Source organism: Anolis carolinensis, chromosome 6, assembly GCF_035594765.1.
Source record: "Anolis carolinensis isolate JA03-04 chromosome 6, rAnoCar3.1.pri, whole genome shotgun sequence".
NCBI classification, from domain to species: Eukaryota; Metazoa; Chordata; class Lepidosauria; order Squamata; family Dactyloidae; genus Anolis; species Anolis carolinensis.
In genome coordinates this window covers 9,745,757-9,768,854 of record NC_085846.1, presented here as the reverse complement: position 1 = coordinate 9,768,854, position 23,098 = coordinate 9,745,757, and the positions used below count along the sequence as shown (strand labels likewise).

The 23,098-nt window shown below is 44.3% G+C and overlaps 2 protein-coding genes across 2 annotated transcripts in view; both read left to right on the top strand.

Moving 5' to 3' along the window:
- Positions 1-12,851, top strand: part of LOC100558432 (vigilin) — a 51,640-nt gene extending 38,789 nt beyond the window's left edge. Inside the window, exons 17-28 of the mRNA XM_008120388.2 lie at positions 2,508-2,726; positions 5,510-5,731; positions 6,157-6,375; positions 6,756-6,894; positions 7,002-7,129; positions 7,867-7,971; positions 8,425-8,559; positions 8,669-8,812; positions 9,541-9,720; positions 10,033-10,149; positions 10,478-10,609; positions 11,249-12,851. Coding sequence (XP_008118595.1) covers positions 2,508-2,726; positions 5,510-5,731; positions 6,157-6,375; positions 6,756-6,894; positions 7,002-7,129; positions 7,867-7,971; positions 8,425-8,559; positions 8,669-8,812; positions 9,541-9,720; positions 10,033-10,149; positions 10,478-10,609; positions 11,249-11,341 — 1,833 coding nt within the window. The 3' untranslated portion in view covers positions 11,342-12,851. The remainder of the gene's footprint in view (positions 1-2,507; positions 2,727-5,509; positions 5,732-6,156; positions 6,376-6,755; positions 6,895-7,001; positions 7,130-7,866; positions 7,972-8,424; positions 8,560-8,668; positions 8,813-9,540; positions 9,721-10,032; positions 10,150-10,477; positions 10,610-11,248) is intronic.
- Positions 12,852-14,070: 1,219 nt separating this feature from the next.
- Positions 14,071-22,892, top strand: slc25a35 (solute carrier family 25 member 35). The gene is made up of 5 exons (XM_003227234.4): positions 14,071-16,085; positions 17,883-17,948; positions 19,906-20,058; positions 21,201-21,335; positions 21,724-22,892. Exons 1-5 carry the CDS (start codon positions 15,711-15,713, stop codon positions 21,901-21,903), a joined length of 909 nt encoding a protein of 302 aa, XP_003227282.1. The 5' UTR covers positions 14,071-15,710; the 3' UTR covers positions 21,904-22,892.
- Positions 22,893-23,098: the final 206 nt, after the last annotated feature.

Below are 23,098 nucleotides of genomic sequence, written 5' to 3'. Positions count from 1 at the left end.
CTTTTCTGGATGTCTTTGCTTTTACAGGTTAGGGTTGGTTGCTGTATCATGCAATACTGATCTGGCTGCATCTATATCCTATCTAGTGAGCTTAGTGGAACTTAAGTTTTCTCTTTCTCAGTTTATCCTCACACAGCCCTGTGAGGTAAATCAATTGAAAAGGTAATGATATGCCCAAGGACACACCTATGGGTTTTATTGCTTAGTGGAAAATTGAATTTGGATCTACTAAACCTGACACATTTAAGCACTAGACTGCTTATCCCTTTCCTACGATAGCATCTAGAGATTCACCTAAAATATTCCTATGGAAGATAATGCAGCATGTTTGCTTAGTTGACGGCTTTTCACATTTGTCACTGAATATATATGTATATAAATCACCTTCTAATTTTATGTATTGTATAAAGTTTTCCCCCCATTGCCAAAAGTAGTTTGAACTGAATTATTCTTTTTGCAAGGCAGAGGGGGGAGATCAATAAAGTGCACTTAATATGGCTTAAACATGATATTCAAAGCTATCTTTGACTGTTACTTTTACTGGAATACTTCTAAATATTTTAGGCATGGTCTGTTTTGGACACAATGTTCCTTCCTGAATCAAGCCAAAGGATAGACATCTTCTCTATACATGTTTCCACTATCCCCATCCCTTGCGTTGGTTTGAATATTTCAGTCTTGCTTTTGTGTCCGCTTTATGAGCACTTTATGTCCAAGATGCTAGACCTTTCTCTCTAAATATGTCCTGCACTATGCATACCTACTTTAAGGTTTAGATCAAAGTCATAGAATCATAGAGTAGGAAGAGACCTCATGGGCCATCCAGTCTAACCCCCCGCTAAGAAGCAGGTAAATCTCATACAAAGCATCCCCGACAGATGGCCATCCAGCCTCTGCTTTTAAAGCTTCCAAATAAGGAGCCTCCACCACACTCCGGAGTAGAGAGTTCCAGTGCGGAACATCTCTCACAGTTAAGTTCATCCTAATGTTCAGGTGGAATTTCCTCTCCTGTAGTTTAAAGCCATTGTTCCGTGTCCTAGTCTCCAGGGCAGCAGAAAACAAGCTTGTTCCCTCCTCCCTGTGATTTCCCTTCACATATTTATACATACCATGTTTCCCCTAAAATAAGACATCCCCAGAAAATAAGACCTAGTAGAGGTTTTGCTGAATTTCTAAATATAAGGCCTCCCCCGAAAATAAGACCTAGCAAAGTTTTTGTTTGGAAGCATGCAGGATCAGTAAATGTACATGCCATAGATTGTTGTACATGGAAATAAAGGTAGTAACAAGAAATAATAATAATAATAATAATATGATAATAACTTTATTCTTATATCCCACCTCCATCTCCCAGAAGGGACTCAGGGCAGCTTACACAGGGACAAGCCCAACAACAACATAAATTTTCATACGAACAGAAATTTAAAACAGTAATTTAAAAACAGTATAGCAATAAAATATGATATAGAAATTCTGGAAAGGATTCACAGTTTGGTTATGCTGGTTTGTGATGACAACTACTGTACAGTAGATAATAAATTTTCATTTTTTTAAAAAATTCAACCATAAATGTGAATTCTTTTTCATGGAAAAGTAAGACATCCCCTGAAAATAAGACCTAGCGCCTCTTTGGGAGCAAAAATTAATATAAGACACTGTCTTATTTTCGGGGAAACAGGGTAGCTATCATGTCTCCAAAGTCATGTGGCCGGCATGACTTCATGGAGCGCCATTACCTTCCTGCCAGAGCAGTACCTATTGATCTACTCACATTTTACAAGTTTTTGAACTGCTAGGTTGACAAAGGTGGAGCTAACAGCGGGAGCTGACCCCGCTCCCCAGATTTGAACCACCGACCTTTTGGTCAGCAAGCTCAGCAGCTCATCGGTTTAACCCGCTGTTCCACCAGGAGCTCCTAATATCAGTTAGTCTGGTGCGAATATGGGGAGCAGCCTAATTGGTGGTGGCTCCTTTCTTCTGATAGGCACTTCATTCCTTCCTTTTCAGGATTTCAGTAAAAATAAAACTACTATTTCTTATTATGTGCCTTCAAGTCATCTCTGACTTGTAGTGACCCTAAGGTGAACCCATCATGCGGTGTTCCAGTGCTTAGAGAGTGTGACTTATCCAAAGTTACTACCTTGAAGAATACTCTGCCTTGTGCGATTGTGGAGAAGAACAAACAACTCAGCATCTGTATGCTTGCCCACAATGCCCTGCCTCATGCACAGAGGAAGAACTGTTTAAAGCTACAGACAATGCAGTTACTGTTGCCCATTTTTAGTCTAAAACTATTTAGTTGCTTGCGCTCCCTTTATTTTATCGGTTTTATTTATTTATGCAGTGTTTTTGAGACAAAATAAATAAATCCCTTTACACATTTAAGTCAATTTCGTTTTTGAGTCATATGCCAACAAATTCTGCTTAAGAATATACCATGTAGCAACATAGAGAATTTTGTAGCTTTTTGTGTTCTCCCCCTCTTTCTGCCTGTCTCTTCTTCCTAGGCTAACATAAAAGAAGTGGACGTCTCCATTCCAGCCAAACTGCACAATTCGCTGATTGGGGCCAAGGGCCGGCTGGTGCGTTCCATCATGGAGGAGTGTGGCGGGGTGCACATCCACTTCCCCTCGGAAGGATCGGGCAGCGACAAAGTTACCATCCGGGGTCCTGGCGAAGAGGTGGAGAAGGCCAAGCGCCAGCTTCTGCAGCTTGCAGAAGAAAAGGTACAAATGCTGTGTGCTTTTCAAACAGAGGTGGCCTATACCCTGGGGCAGGGGAAAGTGATATTCTTCACATCCTACTGCTAATATTTGGGACTGTTTTGCAGGAATTTGTCATTTTTTTCACCACTCCTAGAGTGATTATTTACCATTTTGGGGTGATTGCCATCTCTCCCCAATCCATTGGCGCAGTCTAGGGATTTTGACCTGGACATGAACTGGTCACAGCTTTCCTAGTCCTGTCTTAACAGATAGCCATTTGTTTATTTGGTAACAAGGTAGGCAGAGTTCCCATCACAGCCTTTTCTTTCCATTGCTTTGGCTTGGACATCTCATGCTCTGGTTGAGTTCAAAGATTTATCCGTGTTTGCTTGGAATATCTGTATACAAAGGTATTTTGTAGCACCTTAAATGTACCTCTGGAAGTAGATTTAGTCTACAAACATTTATGCTACCAACTTCATCTCTAAAGCACTACAAGATCCCTTTGCATACTGACGTTTCCCATATTAGGATGTTGCCTTAAAGGTTTTTCATGCAGCCACTCTTTAAAGCAGATTCCAGGTCTGATCAGTGCCTGGATGGGAGAACTTTGGGAAACTCATTTATCACCACTTTGAGTTGTGCAGTTAAAAGGAAAAGTAATCCCAGATGTAACTCTGTTGAATATAGAACCATAGGAAAATCCAAAGTCTTCCTTGTGAATTGTATATCTTGTTAACTAAAAGGCACAGACTGTGTTACGCTGGTGTTTAAAGCTCACAAAGCAAAACTTCTCTTTTGCTGCCTTTGCTCCCATCAACTTATTAGGAGAAGTTGACCTTTTTGTTGATGCAGCACTTCCTATAAAACATCCCGAACAAAAATGTAGATGCCGTGGCTCCAAAAGGATCTCTTCCTTTCATTTGCTTGACTTTTAATCCTCTTTGTTCGATGCAGATGCTTTCAAAAGTTAGCATGATGCATTTTGTGTCTTTTGATTAGTTTAATAAAGGGATCACCACAAGAAGGAAAAATAATATAATGTATAAAGTACCTTGAGGGAAAGGGCAGCTAAAGAGACCTATATTTGCAATCCACTACATGGGAAGTCTAGTTTTTCAGGCTGGGTCGCATTCTTGTGAAAATAGGACATCTTCACAGAGTGGTATAAAATCATTATCAGTTGGATTTATCTTGATAAATGTAGCTGATGGGAGTTGGCAGAAGTATATTTTGGATGTCTTTTGTGGTCCATCTTGCTTGCCATTCCCAGGTTCCCTTTCTACCCTGAGAGAAATGTGATGATCTCATTTAAATAACATGGATAAATAAAGTGCAATCTCTTAAATTAAGTGATGCTAGTAGATGAAACATGTACAAAATTGTTAATTAAAATCCTTCTGCATTTGGATTTTGGAATTATCAGTGTTTGTGAACCAATATAAAATGTGTAAGGAAGTCGTAGGTCGATGCTATTTGGACAGGATTGGGCTATTGGAGCATCCAGCTGTCTTCAACATTGGTGTACACCAAGACTGCAGTGTCTGTTTCCATTTCAGTGACAAATACAATTTCTGAAAGGTTCTCAGGGGTGACATTCCTAGGCAGAAATGCAGGGTTGAGAATACTGGCCCAATATATCTTGAGGTTTTAATACTTATTAGGAGAAGCATTTCAGAGTTTTAGAATGGAGAAAAACATGCAAAAGCTGGGTAAGTGGTATGAAGGAAAAGTGAGCTGAGGATTAGTTCTTTAAAACAGTCCAAGTTATCTCACCTCTGCTATACACAAAGATGCCTGTAAGTTCCCTTTCAAATTATTCTCAACAAATGCTGAGGGAAAACCTTTTGTTGTTGATTCTCTTGGCAACCCCCCAAGAATTGGAAGGTAGGGCTACATCCTTGGACAGCAAAACAGGAAACCTCGCCTTAGCTGAATAAACTATTATTGAACTCTCAACCCAGGATGCATCCACATTCGGAGTACTTTGATAGCATTTTAGATGCTATGGCTCCACCCTGTGTTCTCTCCTAAACATATGACTATGTGTTTCATGAAACTACAAATTTCAAGTTTGTTAGCATCTCCCTTCTGTTGCAAAATGACACAAAGATGCTAGATGGACCTAAAGGACCATGGTCAGACCTTTCACCCCAGATCTGGTCAGTCAAGCTCCACATTAAAAGACAGGTGTAGAAGATAGATATAGATATAGATATCTGGCTTGTGGCCTATTTTGGACTAATGGGCAAATGAAACTCAGAAGAAAGATTGTAAACCCACTGAGTGGGAAAAGAGTGCTATGCTCTGAAACAGTAGCCTTTTTGTAAATACTATTTATTGGAATCATGCAGACAGTATTGGTTCTAGATGTCTTTGATGTATTTCCTGAAGCTGGAATCAGAAGGGTGTCAGCATTGGTGTAAGAATGATAGGTTAAAGTGGTGTCGAAGCACTATAATTGCTCTGATTAGTAAAGTCCAACCCTTCACATTCATTAGAGTTAGGGATGCAGGATCCCTACGAAGGTGGAAAAACCACTTAGAAAATATATTTTTATCTCCAAGAACCTCTCTAGGCATTTGTAGATCCTCCAGGGTGAGACTATGGTCAACCTCTGCCAGAAGTTGACCATAGAATCAAACTGGAGGACCTACAATTGCATTGAGAGGTGTTCTCTCTAGAAACCTAGTTCATGCAGTATGACTGCTAGAGAAAGCATATTAATCAAATCTGCAAAGAATTACAATTTGCAAATGCGCAGGGCCGACTATATGCCCTTTCTTTGCCATCCTTTCCTCTAGCAAATCAACAACCACTCAGTGGAACTGCATGCCAAGCCAGAGTACCACAAGTTTCTGATTGGGCGTGGAGGTGCGAATATCCGCAAAGTGAGGGACCGCACTGGGGCCCGCATCATCTTTCCCACTGCTGAAGACAAGGACCAGGAACTCATCACCATTGTGGGAAAGGAGGAGTCAGTGCGGCAAGCCCAGTATGAGTTGGAGAATCTCATCCGGAACCTGGTATGAGTCCCTTAAGTAGTGAGGAGGGCAATTGGCTTGGTTTGTAGAGACCTCGGTCCAGTTTAGTGTCCTAGTATTTATATTCACCAAGAGAAGAAAGGGGCATCAAAGGATGAGTGGTGAGTAGGCAAATTCAGGTTATGTAGCAATTGCAACAAGGAATTCGCAGAGTACGAGAAAACTAAATGGACTTGGTCCCAAGTAGGCTTGTGGAGGGGACCTCACCAACTCATTTCTCCCACCTGAGGAATGGAAAGGGGCAAGTTCCATCACTTTTCCCTTTCCCACTGAAATGAAGATAAATGTTTCCTTCCATTGCTACTACAGCATTTGAAAGGGATGCGGCTTTTTTTTAAGACTCACCCACAATTGCTTACTCTAGTTTTCTCTCCTTCTCACCAAACACCATATCTCTTCTACCCCAGGATAATGTCATTGAAGATTGGATGCTGGTGGACCCCAAATACCATCGCCATTTTGTGGCACGCCGAGGGCATGTCCTGCGGGAGATTGCGGAAGAGTATGGTGGTGTGACCGTCAGCTTTCCCCGTACTGGGGTTCAGAGCGACCGAGTAACGCTAAAGGGGGCAAAGGACTGCGTGGAAGCTGCCAAGAAGCGCATTCTGGAAATCATCAGTGACTTGGTACATATTTTTCTCAGATGTCAGTGTTGGAGTTGTTGTTGATTCCAGCGTTGTATCAATGCTTTCTGGGAGCTTCCAAATCAGTGAGGTACAACCTGCTCTGAGTTTTAATCTGAAATGTAAGAGGGTTTTCCAAAGTGCCAAACTTATTCTGTTGACATGGATCAACATCTTGGATAGTTCAGACTAAAGCTAAAATGAATTCAACACCTCATTGCATTAAAACCACTATCTTCCATTGATCTTTATTGCCTCCTGCCCTCTTCTAATGTTAAAGGTTGAACATGTTATAAGTAGCTGTGCTTCTTTCTTTGCCCCAAACCATACTCTGAACTGTGTGACCCATAATCCATTTTTTTTGGATTTCCCTCCTTCTTCAGGAGGCCCAGGTGGTTCTGGAGTGCATCATTCCCCAGCGCTTCCACCGTGTGGTCATGGGAGCCAAAGGGTACAAGGTGCAACAAATCACTCGGGACCATGATGTATTGATCAAGTTCCCGGAGCGAGATGACAATTCAGGTTTGTGTGTTAGGAGTGGAAGATGGCTTAGTGGTTCCAGACTCAGGGTTGTCCCGCAAGGACCTCACTTTATGTACCTCACCCCCTCCATTGACTTTTATCAACAGGTTTAGAAGCACAGTCTCAGGAAAATGGTGATGTTAGCCCCGAGCTGGACTCTGTCCCTCGCAAATGTGACATCATTCTCATCTCGGGGCGCAAGGAGAAATGTGAAGCAGCCCGGTCAGCACTGTTGGTAGGAAAACTGTTTATACTGAGGTGGGGGAAGAGCCTTCTAGTGGCTAGGCTAATTATTATTATTATTATTATTATTATTATTACCATTAATGTTATCATGATCATTCCACGCTTTTCCCAGTTTGGGACTCAAAGTGGCTTTCAACAATTAAAAGAAAAGATAGCTTAAAATATATGATATTGAGAAGTTAAAAATACAGTCCTCTCTCCACAATCACTGGGATTTTATCAGTGTTTTTTCCTACTTGAGAAAAAGGGGGGAAATGATAAAACGATTTGTACTCAAGAAGATAGCTCTCTAGAAATCTCTAGGTCCTCCTGTGCAACTCTTGTGGTCAACATGCAGCAGATGTTAACCATGGAGTCACACTGGAGGGCATAGAGATTCCAAGAGAGACTATATTAATCCAATCCACAAATATAGTGGTCCCTTGGTTTCTGTTTGGGTTTGGTTCCAAAACCCTCCATAGGGACCAAAACGTGTGCATGTTGAAGGCCCATTACATACAATAATGTAGTAAAAGGATATCTCTTTTATAACATGGCAAAACCTAGGATTTAATTTTTTTTTAAATAGTTGTTTGAATCTATGGGTGCAGAATCCAAGGCTACAGAAAGCCACCTGTAATCTAATTGGGAATACTTAAACCTGCAAATGTGTGGGCTCTTTGCATGAATAGCAGGAGAAACACTAATATTGTACCCCAAAATCTGCCTTCCATTCTTCCTTTCCAGGCTCTGGTGCCCATCACGATGGACGTGGATGTCCCCTTTGACCTGCACCGCTACATCATTGGGCAGAAGGGAGCTGGCATTCGTAAAATGATGGAGGAATATGAGGTAATGGAGCAAACAGAACATATCTTGCTCCCAAACCTGATGTTGACTTAGAGAGACTTTAGAGAGAGAAAAGGGATGGGCAGCTATAGGAAGTGAGGAGACCACAGTAGTCCCTCAAGAGACCTTGGAGGGGCAACACTACATCACCTCCAAAAACCTTTTAAAAAGTTGCCTTTAAATGACTCCAAATACTGTCTAAGGCAGGCGGGAAGCAATTTTGCCATGTTTTCAGCTTGATTTCCTAGATAGCCATGCCCTTCCTTATGAGGCCACTGCTGGATATATGGTCTCTGCTGTTGTGCAAGTTGAGAAAGTGTGCCTCTTTTGTCCAAGGTCTCCCAGTGGGTTTCCATGGCTGAATGTGAATTCCAACCCTAGTCCTAGCCCAACACTCAAATGGCTACATCATGCTGACCCGCTGTTTTTCACTGTCCATGCTTCTTTGCTGTCCAGGTCAATATCTCCGTGCCGCAGCCTGAGCAGCAATCAGATATTATCAAGATCACGGGCCTGGTCCCAAACGTGGAGCGGGCCAGAGCTGGTCTTCTAGAGAGGGTCAAAGAACTGCAAGCTGAGCAGGAAGATCGGGTACTGCCTGGGCAAAGCATGCTAAGACCCTTCTCATTTACACAATATAGTATTGAGTGACAACACATTGTCCTGCCGGTAATTTCTAGTTTCTTCTTCCTTCTTCCAGGCCTTGCGGGGCTTCAAGCTGATGGTGAGTGTCGAACCCAAGTACCACCCAAAGATCATTGGAAAGAAGGGGGCAGTCATTTCCCAGATACGCAAGGACCATGATGTCACCATCCAGTTCCCGGACAAAGGAGATGAAAATCAGGTGGGTCTCTCCCTCTCTTCAGGTGTGGAGTCATTGCCCTGGGGTGTGTGCAGACTGGTTATAGAACAAAGATGGCCAAAGGTCATTTAGACTTTCCTCCTGGACTGGTTTTCTGTTGAACTCAAAACAGTGGCTTGCTTTCAAGATTAGAGCTGACCTTTCTTTTTCAAGAGTGCAAGAAATCCAACCTTTTTCTGGTAAAACCACTTGACGGTTAATGTCCAGATAGCGGTTGGGCATTCCCTGAGTCATTCAAAAGAAAGTGAGTGAAGTTCAAGTATCAATAAAACATTCCCTCATGTGAAAAGGAAAAAGTAGAATTTAAAGACCTAGCCATGTTAGTGTGGATTGTCAGTATGCAGAGGGATTTTGTAGCACCTTTGAGACTAACTGTGAGAAAGACATTAGTAACATATACTAAGTCTACTTCCTCACATGCATCTCGGGAGGTAGACTTATAGTACCAACTTCTTTCTTTCACTCAGCTCCATTGTGCTAGTGAACAGAAAAGACTGACCTTTTTTTTAGATCTTTTAAGGACTTTAGATCCTTCAGAGCTTATTGTCAATCATTTCCTTTTAGAAGACATGAAGTTTTGGTTTTTAGGCATGCTTGTAACAAAATGGCTCTATTTGTAGCATGGTAGCTGCCCTGTTACTTGGCTGTGTGTTGTGATTTTCAACCTAATATTCAATCAAGTTCAGTCAATGCCCTGCCTTCCACTTTAGGACCTTATCACCATCACTGGATATGAGAAGAATGCCGAAGGAGCCCGGGATGCCATCTTGAAAATTGTTGCTGACTTGGAGGAGATGGTCAGTGAGGACATTCGCCTGGATCACCGAGTCCATGCCCGTATCATTGGTGGGAGAGGCAAAGCCATCCGCAAACTCATGGAAGAATTCCGGGTAGGTGTCAAATTCTCTACAGATGGTTAAAAGGTGGAGCATAAAGTGATATTCAAGGGGCGAAGAAGTCTTCAGTCCTTCCATGGTTGAAGGGAATTTTGGGCTACAAAGCTTCAAATGCGCTTCCATCTTGCCACAATTTGCTTATCCCATCCGCAGCATGGAAAAATTATTTTTTGGGCAACACCAGAACTCCCAAGCAAGATGGCCTTCAGTCCCATCTGCCATCTGTGATAGTGAACATTCATCAAGGCTACTGTGCTCCGGTTGTCCTGCATTGCTTCCTGAAAGGGTTTTTTTTTTTTTTTACAGGTGGATATCCGCTTCCCTCAGCCAGGTTCTAGTGATCCTGACAGAGTCACGGTGACAGGGCTGCCTGAAAACGTTGACGATGCGATTGACCACATGCTGAACTTAGAAGAGGAATATGTGAGAAAGAGGGATATTTCTTGATAGCAGTGTGGGTGTGTTGATATCTGCATAGCTGGTAGATTGAGCTAAAGGGGAATGTATTGTGTTCAACTGTTACTTTAAGATCTTCCCCCTTACTAACTTTGTACCTAGCGCCTATTCTTTGACAGATTTACAGCTAAAAACCTTAACAGCATTTTGATTAGTTCACATACCAAATCTTCCAAAATGGAACTGTGTTTTTAAAAGGCAACAACATGTAAGCAAGGATTGAGAAGGTTTCTGGTTTCCCAGCTCTGTTCTACAGTAGGTCCCTCCGATCCTATAAGCCTTTGTCTTCTTGCAGATGATGGATGTGGTGGAGACAGAAACTATGGCTGCATATATGAAGCCCCCCTCACGCTTGGAAGAGGAGCCTCGGGGCCCCGCCAAGGGCTTTGTGGTGCGCGATGCTCCCTGGAATGCTTCTGGGAACAAGGTCTGGCTCAGAATCACTCCCAAATCTTCCTTTACTCAAAGGCAAAGCAGAGCATTAGAAGCACCATTGGGCTTGGCCTTTAGTACCAAGCTTGCTGAAGTTTTTGCAACTCTCAATGCAACTTATAAGCCAAATGTTAAGGTCCCTGCCTCTCAGACTGACAGCATGAAAGACGTGGCACAAGAAGGAGGGAGTTTGGGTCAAAAGGAAGTGGGAGGAAAAAGCAAACTCATTTTCTAGCTGTAAAGTTCTTAGAAGCCACGCAGTGGCCTGGAAATAATTCCCTTTAAGAAGGAATTGAAATTAGCTTATTTCTCTATGGAAGTAGCACCATTCTCTACACTCCTGAAGAAATGGATGACCCCAGATAAACAGTTGATGGAGTGCAGAAGGGAAGCTGACTTCTTTGCAGAGCTGGTGGTGCTCCATAGCCAATTTAGCACAGAAAATATGGCAGCTCCCTCTTTTTTCCACTTAATTATGCCACACAAGTTACATCCCAAGCAAAACTTGCATTTTTAGACTGCACCTCCCAATACCAGTGTGGGATCACCTTGACATTTTACTCCAAATCGCAATACTAACTCTGGGCCGCTTTCCATGAACATCGTAACTGATTCCTCTCTTACCCGGTTTCAGGCTCCAGACATGAGCAGCGCAGAAGAATTCCCTGTCTTTGGCACCGGCGTGGTCCCGAAGCAGACCTCTGTCTGGGGCCCCAAGAAGTACTGAGATCCGGGCGGCACGGGGGACCCAAGGCAACTGTTACTCGGGCATGGCTCCGGCCTCCCTCAGGCACCGTGGTGGCTCTCCTTGCGCCATCAGCTCCCTGCAGACCTCTTGCTTTCAGGATGTGGCAGATTCCTCCTTCTCAACACTCCCTCCGTCCCATGACTCTGTGCAATCCATTAACCAGTCAAAAGCCATAGCCCACCTCCTTCCTCTTCCTTTTCTTCCTGTCGAGCCAAAGCGGGCCGGGTTGTAAGCACACAAATGTTAAGCCAGCCTCTTGGGGCTGGCGTCTTTCCTTTCCCTTGTCCCCCTTCCTTCTCTATGCCAAATTTCAGGGCATTATGATTAGCTCATAGCCGAATGTGGCCATAACACCCCATCCCACTTCCCAGCTGATCAAGGACATAGTCAAAGATCCCCCCTCTCCTCCCCAACTTCATCCTTTTCCAGATGTGGGATGGCTGCATGTGTCTACACACTCCCAGAGGGCTGTAATAGTTTAAGGGGAGCTCCAAAATCCAAAGAGGGGTAGATTTCTTCGACAGCTCCCCTCTGCAAGATTGTGCCCCCTTTCCTCCCTCCACTTTCAGCCAGCCGGCCTCCTGGCAAACCAATCCAGTGAATTTGGAGCCAGCACCATTGGAACAGGACTAAAGTTGGGCAAAAACCTCATGTGATCTGGGAGAGTTTGGCATGAGGATTGATCTCAGCATGAGATTTTCAGACTCTGGGAGAGAGCAAGAAAGAAAACAAATACTTTAGAAGCAGGTAGCACTTAGAAACTTTGGCAACCGGCAGGCTTGAGTCTGCTCCCTTTCCCTCTTCGCGTCCATGGCACAGTGTAGAGTCCGCAATTTTTTTTTCTTTCCTTCCCATTTTCAAAAATCCCTTCCTTGTTTTGTTTTTTTTTTAATTACACTTCCTCCCCTTCCTCATGTCTTCCTCCCAAGTTGCACTTGCTTTAAAACATTAGGGGAAAATATGCAACATTGAACAAAGAGACAAAAATGCTCTTTGCTTTTTTGTTTTGTTTTCTTTTTGTTCCTTTCCGTTCCTAGTCCTCATTGTATTTTATTTTTCCCAGATTTGAAACTGTGACTTCTGGAGTGAGTGTGTCAGTGTGTGTGTGTGTATGTGTGTATATGAGATGGGTATGCGAGCAAAGCATAGTGTCTCCACCTATGTACCCCCGAACCCCCTTTTTTGCCTCGTCTTTGTGACAAGGTGATCGAAAACAAACTGTAATGGGGCAGCGTAACCATGTGTTTTGTTTTGTTTTGTTTTCCTGAAGGCAAGGTTGTGGGGAGACATACGAAGAACTGACACAAATAATAAAAGAAAAATTAAGGGGAGAACACTATTGGCCTTAAAAGAAAAAAAAAATGAAAAGTAGAGGGGGAAAATTTCAAAAAGGAAACTTAAGTTTGACAAAGGAAATATGCAAACTCTGTAGGTCACGTGGTGACTGTGGACTTTTCTAATTCCAAATAAAAATGGAGTGGAAAACAAAGCTTTGTTTGGATTCTCTTGGTATGAGAAAAGGAGCACTGAATGATATTTTTCATGGGACCAAAAGGATGGGAAGATACTGGGCTTGAATTTCTATATGTGAAAGTGTAAGGATGTATATAAAGATGTGGATTGGTTTATACGACAAAGACTTCTAAGTGGCTTGAGAAATCCTAAAACAAAGATGGCACATTGTCAAATTGAGGGTCTGGAAGTAAAAAAAAAAAAACCCTTGTTTTAGGCCCAAAAAAGAAGGAAGGAAAAAGAACAAAGCAGGTTGTCTGTGACTAGGGCAAAGGATTGGCTGTTGCTAGGTGAAGTGGCCCCTCTGATGTTACTGGGAAAGAAAGAGAAGTGGCTTGGCTGATATAGTAGGCGTCGTGTAGGGAGGAAAGGAAGAAAGAAAAAGAAGTGAAAAGAAGGAATGAATCTCCTTCCAGGGATCCAGGGAAGTCATGCTACCCCTCCAAATTCTGGGCACCGCAACTTAAGGGAGATGTTGACAAGCTGTGTGTCCAGAGGAGACTCAAGGGTCTGGAGAACAAGCCCTATGAGGAGCGGCTTAAAGAACTGGGCATGTTTAGCATGCAGAAGAGAAGGCTGAGAGGAGACATGTATCAAGATGTGAAGTCATAGGGAGGGAGGAGCAAACTTGCTTTCTGCTGCCCTGGAAACTAGTATACGGAACAATGGCTTTAAACTACAGGAAAGGAGATTCCACCTGGATATTGGGAAGAACTTCCTCTGAGAGAGCTGTTCAGCAGTGGAACTCTGCCCTGAAGTGTGGTGGAAGCTCCTTTGGAGACTTTTAAGAAGAGGCTGGATGGCCATCTGTCGGGAGTGCTTTGAATGCAATTTCCCTGTTTAAGTCACTGAGAGGGGAAAGGAAGGCTCCAGAGCCCCAAGTTTGCCCAGGCCTGCTCTACACTGAAATGAAGGCACTTTGATGCTGTTTAACTGCCATGGCTCAATGCTAATGGAATCCTGGCCTTAAAAGTTGTAAACTTCCCAAGGTCTTTATCCTTCCCTGCCAAATAGTGCAGGTGCCTCACCAAACTACAGCCTCCCTGATTGTAGAGTATTGAGTCTCGGTAATTAATGTGATGCACATCATCGTTCTCAAACCGAGCCTTTAGAGGTTTTGGACTTCAATTCCCAGAATCCCGGGTCTTTGATCAAGTCGCCTGAGGCTTCTGGGAATTGAAGTCCAGGACCCCTGTGGGAATTAGTGGGTCAGGCGAGGAGAAGAGGCTCCGCCCACCGCGCTGGCAAGGTGCGTCAAAGCAGGTAGCGGCGATTTCCGCTCTCGCCCAATGGGCGCCGTCCTCCCGCGTGACGCCACGAGGGAGCCGTCCAGCCATTGGGCGAGGCGCGTCGGTTGGGGGCGTGGCTAGAATGCCGGCCGGCGTCGGTCCGCTTGCCAGGGCAGCGGTGGCTCAGACGGAGAGAAGCCGGCTGCGGGGCGGATGGGGCTCCTTGATCTTGAATGGAGGGACTGTTGCCTTCTTTCTTTCTCTTGGCAAGCTTCTTTTTCAACTGGATTCTGCCATCTACGGTTTCCAGCGGCGACCAAGGAGAAGATCCTCCAATTTCATCATTTTTAGGGCTTCTCTAACTACATTCGAGTCGTTACTCGTTACTCCTTTCTTATATCTTCCCAGAACCCTTTTTCTATTGGCGATCCTCCATTAGATTCTATAGATCAGTAGCCACCAGCTTCATATCCTCTCAAATATTCACCTCCCAGAATCCTCAGCCGGCTGGACCAACTGCCAGGAATTCTGGGAGCTGAAGTCCAAAACTCCAAAGGTTCTATTTAATTACCTTCCTCTCCCTTCACCCTGTCATTGAAAACAATGGAATATCACTCCTTCTTCCTAACGCCCTCATCCAGGGCTTTCCTGGGCTTTAGATGTTCCTGACGTGGCCCTCATGGTTGACAGTGCCATAGATGGAAATGTAGTTACTCTTCCTTTATTTCTTCTTGTTTGGGAATGTACTTATACTTTAACTTCTCTCTGCCTTCTCTTTGTTCCCCTGTCCTTGGTCTTCATTCAGGACCCTCTCTTTGGGTGATAGGGTCGGGGTTGTAGAGATTCTGCTTGCAACTTACAGCCCCATAACATTTTCCCCATGGAAATCCCATAGTCTTATCTTCTCCTCCATTCTTGACTTCCATCGTTGACCGCAACTCTTATCCTTCATCCTTGATCTCCATTGTGTCTTCCATCTTTGTCTTCCAACCTTCGCCTCCACCCTTGACTTCTATTTGTATCCTCCATCATTGTCCTCACTTGTGGCTTCCATCTTGACTTCCATCTTTCTCCTTCACCCTTGACTTCTCCATTCTTGTCCTGTTGTGTCTTCCATCCTTCTTTTCCCTCGTTGATTTCCATCCTTGTCTTCCATTGTTACTTTCATCCTTCTCTTTCATCCTTGACCACCATCCTTGTCTTCCATCATTGACTTCCTTCCTTCTCCTTCATCCTTGACTTCCAACATTGCCTGCTTTCCTTCTCCTTCATCCTTGTCCTCCATCCTTGTCTTCCATCGTTGACTTCCTTCTCTTTCATCCTTGTCTTCTATCATTGACTTCCATCCTTCTTCATCCCTGACTTCCATCATTGACTTCCATCATTGACTTCTTTCCTTCTCCTTGATCCTTGTCCTCTATCCTTGTCTTCCAGTTGACTTCTTTCCTTCTCCTTCATGACTTCCATCCTTCGTCTCCATCCTTGACTTCCATTCTTATCCTCCATCCTTGTCCTCCTTGGTGTCTTCCATCCTTGTCTTCCAACCTTCTCCTCCTACCGGCTCCATACGCAACGTCTAAGGTTTCTGCCCGCCGAAGCCCCCGACAATGGACTTCCTCCTTAGCGGCGTAGCAGCCTGTGGGGCCTGCCTCTTCACCAACCCCTTGGAAGTGGTGAAGACTCGCATGCAGCTGCAGGGAGAGCTGCGTGCCCCGGGCACTTACACCCGCCATTACCGCAACGTCTTCCACGCCTTCTACACCATCGGCCGGGTGGACGGCTTGGCTGCTCTCCAGCGAGGGCTCATGCCCGCCCTGCTGTACCAGTTTGGCTTCAACGGCATCCGCTTGGGCACTTACGGGATGGTCGAGACGGCTAGCTACATCCACGCCTCCGACGGACGGGTCAGCCCTCTGCGGACCACCGTGGCCGGAGCATTGGCCGGGGCGATGGCAGCTATTGCGAGCAGCCCCATTTATCTGGTGGGTCTGGGTCTGGGTTGAGACATAGCCAATCTGGAAATGTGTCTTACATTTATTATTTTATTTGTTTACTCAGGATGTCAATATTCATCTAGATGAGGCATGGGCAAACTTGGGTCCTCCAAGTGTTTTGGACTCCAACTCCCACCATTCCTAACAGCCTTAAGCGGCTGAGGGGGGAAAGGAAGGGGCCTGAGGCTGTTAGGAATGGTGGGAGTTGGAGTCCAAAACACCTGGAGGACCCAAGTTTGCCCATGCCTGAGTTAGAGATAAACATGGAATACTAGATTATAGAGACAGGAAAGCTAGCTAGCTGCGTGGGAGGTAGTTGTTAGTTGAAATTCCTGTCTAGAGCGTTCTTGTTTCCTCTTTACACAATCAAAGTAGATGGTTGCATCATAAAGAATTAAAAGATGGGTGCCTTTGGAAGGTACAGTCATCTTATTGCTTTTCCTCTTTTCCCTGGTTAACCATCAAACAAGAGATAAAAGAGTCGACATCACAAACAAGGGCATTGTGTTAGAATGATAACCCCCAAGACTTTCTGTATTCGACAGTGCATTCGTGTATGTTTTTGCCCCCCAAAATGATAGACCTGGACTAGCTTTTGGGACTTTTAATTTTATCCCGATGCTGGTTGTGTGCCTTCAAACTATTTCTGACTTATAGTGCATGGGATTCTTGGTAAGATTTATTCAGAAGCGATTTGTCATTGCTTTCTTCTGAAAACTCACCCAAAGTCACCCACTTGGTTCCCATAGCGGTTTTGAAACAATAGTCTCCAAATTCATAGCCACCACATTGGCTTTCGTTTCCTAGTTCTCCATGCTAAAAGGGTCATAGAACCGTGGAATCATAAAGTTAGTTGGAAGAGACTTCGTGGGCCAATCCACTGCCAAGAAGGAGGAAAATCGCATTCAAAGCACCCCCGACAGATGGCCATCCAGCCTCTGCTTCGAGGCAGAGAGTTCCACTGCTGAACAGCCCTCACTGTGAGGAAGTTCTTCCCAATGTTCAGGTGGAATCTCCTTTCCTGTTGTTTGAAGCCGTTGTTCCATGTCGTAATCTCAGGGCAGCAGAAAACAATCTTGCTTCCTCCTCCCTATGACTTCCCTTCACGTATTTGTATATGGCTATCATGTCTCCCCTCAGCCTTCTCTTCTGCAGGCTAAACATGCCCAGTTCTTTAAGCCGCTCCTCATAGGGCTTGTTCTCCAGACCCTTGATCATTTGAGTCGCCCTCCTCTGGACACATTCCAGCTTGTTGACATCTCCCTTCAATTGCAGTGCCCATAACTGGACACAGTGTGATTCCAGGTGTGGTCTGACCAAGGCAGAATAGAGAAGGAGCATGACTTCCTTGGATCTAGACACTAGATTCCTATTTATGCAGGCCAAAATCCCATTGGCCTTTTTTGCCACCACATCACATTGTTGGCTCATGTTCCCCTTCTCTCTCCACAAGGACTCCAAGATCTTTTTCACACATAGTGCTGTTGAGCCAGGAATCCTCATTCTGAATCTTTGCATTTGATTTTTTCTGCCTAAGTGAAGTATCTTGCATTTGTCTCTGATTCTTACACTCAATTGTTCAAACCTTGCATGTGACAATTTGAACAAAGCTACATGTAAGGAGTACTTCCCTGCCCAAAACATCTCTCCGAAACATAGGTGTTATTTTTCCTTTGGATTACGATGACCCATGTTAAGAAGAGGACATATGATACAGTTCCTAAAAAGAATAGGCTCCTTATATGGTTTCTGAAGAAGGTAATCTGTCTCCCATCTTTCCCACAGGTGAAGACCCACATCCAGGCTCAATCCGCTGCTGAGATTGCGGTGGGGCACCAGTATCAACACCAGGTATGTGCTGCTTGTTCTATATTCTAGGGTGCATCTACACTGTTGAATGAATGCAGTTTGACGCCCTTTTAACTTACATGGCTGAATTCTATGGAATCATGGGAGTTGTAGTTTGGTGAGGCACCTCCACTCTTTGGCAGATAAAGCTCAAGGCCTTGTAAAACTACAGCTCCCATGATTCTATAGCACTGAGTCATGGCAGTTAAAGGGGTGTCAAATGGCATTAGTTCTACAGTCTAGACCAGGCATGGGCAAATTTCAGTCTTCCAGGTGTTTTGGACTTCAACACCCACAATTCCTAATGTCACAAAAATGTGATGTGCAGATTTGATAAATGTGGATTTTAATATGTGTGGGTATGAATGAACTGAATGAAAGGGATGAATGAGTGAGAGCTAATAATTTGGAGACACAATTCTAAGATTTATTTATTTATATTTTTTCGTGTCAGGAGCAACTTGAGTCGCTTCTGGAGTGAGAGAATTGGCCGTCTGCAAAGACGTTGCCCAGGAGACGCCCGGATGCTTTGATGTTTTTACCATCCTTGTGGGAGGCTTCTCTCATGTCCCCGCATGGAGCTGGAGCTGATAGAGGGAGCTCATCCGCACTCTCCCCGGGTGGGATTCGAACCTGGCCGTTTTCAGGTCAGCAACCCAACCTTCAAGTCACGAGGCTTTAGTCCACTACACCATCAGGGGCTCCTAAGATTAAGATTAAGGCCTGCAATGACTAACTACCTGCTTGCTGAATTGTAATTAAAACCTGCTAATCAGATCTGAAAAGGTTGACTTGCCTGGTAAACTGTGATAAGAACTGTGTCAGTGAGAAGAGAAGTGTTTACATCAAGTTAAGGAAATGTTTACAACATTAAGAAAGAAGTCAACACAAGGCTCATCTTTGCCAACACCGCTCAAGAAGAATCAACATCTGGCCAGGAAACTGAGATGGAGCCAAGATATTCCAGGATGGAAGACGTCTATCATTAATTTACAACTTTGGGACAACCTCAGCAAAATAAGTGACCTTATGACAATCCAGAAAGTGTGGCAGACCAGAGGAGTCTAGTTCACCCACCATGCTCAGTGGAGATGGTGTCTGGGAAAGTGGCAGAGATGCAATGGAACAGAGTCTGGGCTCCTTTTCTCAAAGGAAGAGGAAGGAGTGCATTTTGGAACCATGATACGTGTTGCAGGGTGCCATTTCTTATGTAGGGAAAGCAGGATTCTGATCCTTGGCATTGTTCTTTGGAAAAAGAGGATGCATTTTGACGTTTTGGAACCATGTGTTGGCAGGCCGCAGGGAAGCAGTCCTGGCCTAAGCAGGTGTTTCTCCAAGGATAGAGAAAAGGGATATGGTAATATTTGGATGTGTGCATTAGGATGAATGCATGAACATGTGTGTGAATGCTGAGTAAAAATGTAACCCCCCTTTTGTTTGTTAGCCAATGTAACTGTAGATTGTTTGTGAATCCAATGTAGTTGCATAGAATCTGTATGTCTGATGTTGTTCTTTGTGCAGAAGTTCTGTGAAAGTTCTGATATACCTCTCTCACTGAAATTGCAATAAAAAGAACCTATGCTTTAAAGTTATTAAGAAGTTATTCATAACACTAACAGCCGATAGGCTGTTAGGAATTGTGGAAGTTGAAGTCCAAAACACCTGGAGGGCCCAAGTTTGCCCATACCTGGTGTATATGCATCCTTGTTGTTAGGAAGCTGCTCTACATGCAGCTTGGCCCATGGTCTATCTACCTAGATCAGGAATTGACATTATTTTTAAAAAATGCTTTTTAATGTATATGTACGTATGTGTTTCTGTCTTCACTATATTACTCAAGTCTAGTGTGTGGCATAAGCCACTTTGTACCCAATATGGGAGAAAAGTGGCGTATTAATTCTCGTATAATAAAAATTGAGACAGTATTAGGGACCTTTTGTTTCTCTTTCCTTGTGCCCAGGGGATGTTCCATGCACTGACGATGATTCACAAAGAACACGGCATTCTGGGATTGTGGCGGGGAGCCATTTCATCCGTACCCCGGGTCATGGTGGGCTCCGCAACGCAGCTGGCCACTTTCTCCTCTGCCAAGGAGTTCTTCCAGCGCCTTGAGGTACATTCACAGAGATTATTTCCCTCATTTATTCCACAGAGGTATCTTCCAAACTATCCTGGTCTTATGGGTCCAAAGAGCTTGGGGGCATTTCAAAGTTCATTGATATGGATCAGGGTTGGGATTAAGGCGACCCCACCCAAGTTGTTGGACTACAATTGCCAGCATATTTCATCATCAGCTTTGCAAGAATTACATTCCAGCAACATCTAAAGGCCAACACGTTTGTCAGCCTGAGATAGATATATATGATCCTCTGACGTTGCAGGCCACAGATACAGGGGAAAGATAAAAAGAAAATGTTGTTAGAACACGGCCATACAGCCCAGAAACCACACAGCATTCCTATATATAGGCAATTTGCATGTCTATGGTCCTTTAACAGAACACTACTTGTGTATGTTTTCTTCTATGTGCCTGATACCAACCTGTAGTGTAAACCATTCTTTGAGATACTACATATTTACATTACACTGTTGAGGAATCTTCTGCCCAAGGCCACAATCCAATTTCAGAGAAATTCCAAGACCACATTCCAGGGATTGTGCATGAGGATAGAGAGGGTAGGGACCAAATATACCAGCATTTTTATAACGCAACCCTCTTCCAGCCAGAAAATACTGCCTCTTAAGCGGCTGAGGGGGAAAAGGAAGGGGCCTGAGGCTGTTAGGAATGGTGAAAGTCCAAAACACCTGGTGGACCCAAGTTTGCCCATACCTGGCTGAACTTCTACAGATGTAATATGTTTTCTCTAGAAATATCTAGAAATCCCAGGATGACTTTATAGTTAATTTCTACTGGAATTTGTCCATATTCCAGTCACCTTGTACTACATAGAGGGAACAATTATATAGGAATCTCTGAGACCCCCAGTGTGATCGTATGGTTAATGTCCAACAGACGTTGACCATCAAGTTTCCCTAGATGTAGAGATTCCTACAAGAAATTATCTCACATTAATGAAGTTTTAATAAGTTTTCCCACTTTCATGGGAGTTACTTACATAAGAAGACAGCTCTCTGTCCATGCTTGGTTCCAGTGTCCCTCAGTCAAGTCTGTGTCTGTGTTCCTTGAGGGTGTTGCCCCATGTTCTTTCAAGCCCACTCACTCCCTTTCTGTCTCTCCTATCTGACTCTCCCTAGGTATTTCCAAAGGACAGCTGGTTGGTGGCCCTGAGCGCTGGCATGGTAAGCAGCTTCACCGTGGCCCTTGCCATGTCACCCTTTGACGTGGCTAGCACCCGCCTCTACAATCAGCCCGTCGGACCAGAGGGTCAGGTAAGTGTGGAAATGAATGGTTGCTGTGTTACTGTGAGTTTTTCAGGCTGTATGGCCATGTTCCGGAAGCATTTTCTCCTGACATTTCGCCCATATCTATGGCAGGCATCCTCAGAGCTTGTGAGGTCTGCCATAGGTGTGGGTGAAACGTCAGGAGAGAATGCTTCTTGAACATGAGTACACAACCTGCCATCAATGTGGGTGAAACGTCAGGAGAGAATGCTTCTGGAACATGGTCAAACAGCCCAGAAACCCAGTGATTCTGGCCATGAAAGCCTTCGACGATGCAACAGTTGCTGTCTTTGCGGGTGGGAACACGACGGCAAATCGTAGGAAATGGAGTGGGAGAGATTACCACTTTTGGTTTTAATTTTTTCCCCTCCCGCAGGGTCTGATCTACAAGGGTCTTCTTGATTGCCTTGCCAAAATCATCCGCTCAGAGGGCTTCTTGGGGGTCTACAAGGGATTGGGAGCCTGCTACTTCCGCATCGGGCCCCACACCATCCTCAGCCTGCTGTTCTGGAATGAGCTGCGCCAGAACTATGCTCGCTGGGCACAGAAGCGGTGACGGCGATGGCAGATAACAATGCGAGATGCCCACTGGGGGTGTCACTTTCCTGGAGAGTTTAAGAAGCCTTGAGACCTGCAAGGCTTTTTTTGCATTGGACATCAACCATGGGGCCAACATAACCTTGGCGAGTGACTTCTGCTCTCGAAGTCGAGGGATTGAGCAATCAGACTCTTTTTTGCACAGCATCCCATCGTGTGGCAGCTGATCCTTATTGTTTTGTTTAATCTTCTCTCTTCTCTGTTATTGCATTGTACATTGAGAAACTACTTGAGGACCTTCAAGAAATCTGTGAGACTCTTGTATCCAGATCCTTGTCCTTGTTGTGGACTAGAGATACGGAACTAGAACAGCTCTCTGGATATTCATGGGCACAACATATCACCTGCAAAGCTGAATGTAGTTCATAAGATGCCTATTATGGTCTGCTGAAAACTTACTAGCTGCTCAATAGGTCCAGGCAGGTGGATTCTGGTTGGTCTTTCTGTAGGATGGCTCTAGGTCCCAGCGAGACTCAGAGCAAAGTGCCGTACCTGCTACATCTCTTTCATGCCATTTTAGTAACCATGGCTCCATCCTATATAATCCTAGGATGTGTAGTTCATAAGGTACTAGACTTCTTGTCAAAAAGCACTGGTGCTCTACTTTTAAGGGGGCATGCTAAAGAGTACCAGGCCAAATTATAAATCTCAGGATTCATGGGACAGACGCATGAGTGTTAAAGTGGTCTTGCACTGCTGTAATTGTGCAGTGCGGATGTAGCCCAATTTGTGGCTTGTTGCAGGTTCTTGGACTCCCAACGGTAAGAGACTATGGGGCCTGCAGTCTAAAACATCTGGAAGGCCAAATGATTGTTATTTTTGGGTAAGACAAGAGAGGCGCACAAATGTGCTCTTTTCAAAGTTTCAACTCTTTATGTTATCTGAGTCAACCTCACTGTCTAGTATCAAACTATTCAAATCCAAAGAAATAAAGTTGGTTCGCCTCTAGGTGGTGGTAGAGTTCAAGGCATGGAAACATGAAGCTCTTTAGATGTTTTGGTCTATCAGTTCCAAAAGTTTCAGTCTCAATGGCCAAAGCACAAGACTGGAGCCAAAGGTCTCCTACCACAAGTATTACATTGCCTCAGCTGCTTCTAGTTCTTGTTCCTAGTTTTTCTTAAGAGTTGAATTACAGTTACATTGCCGCCTCTATA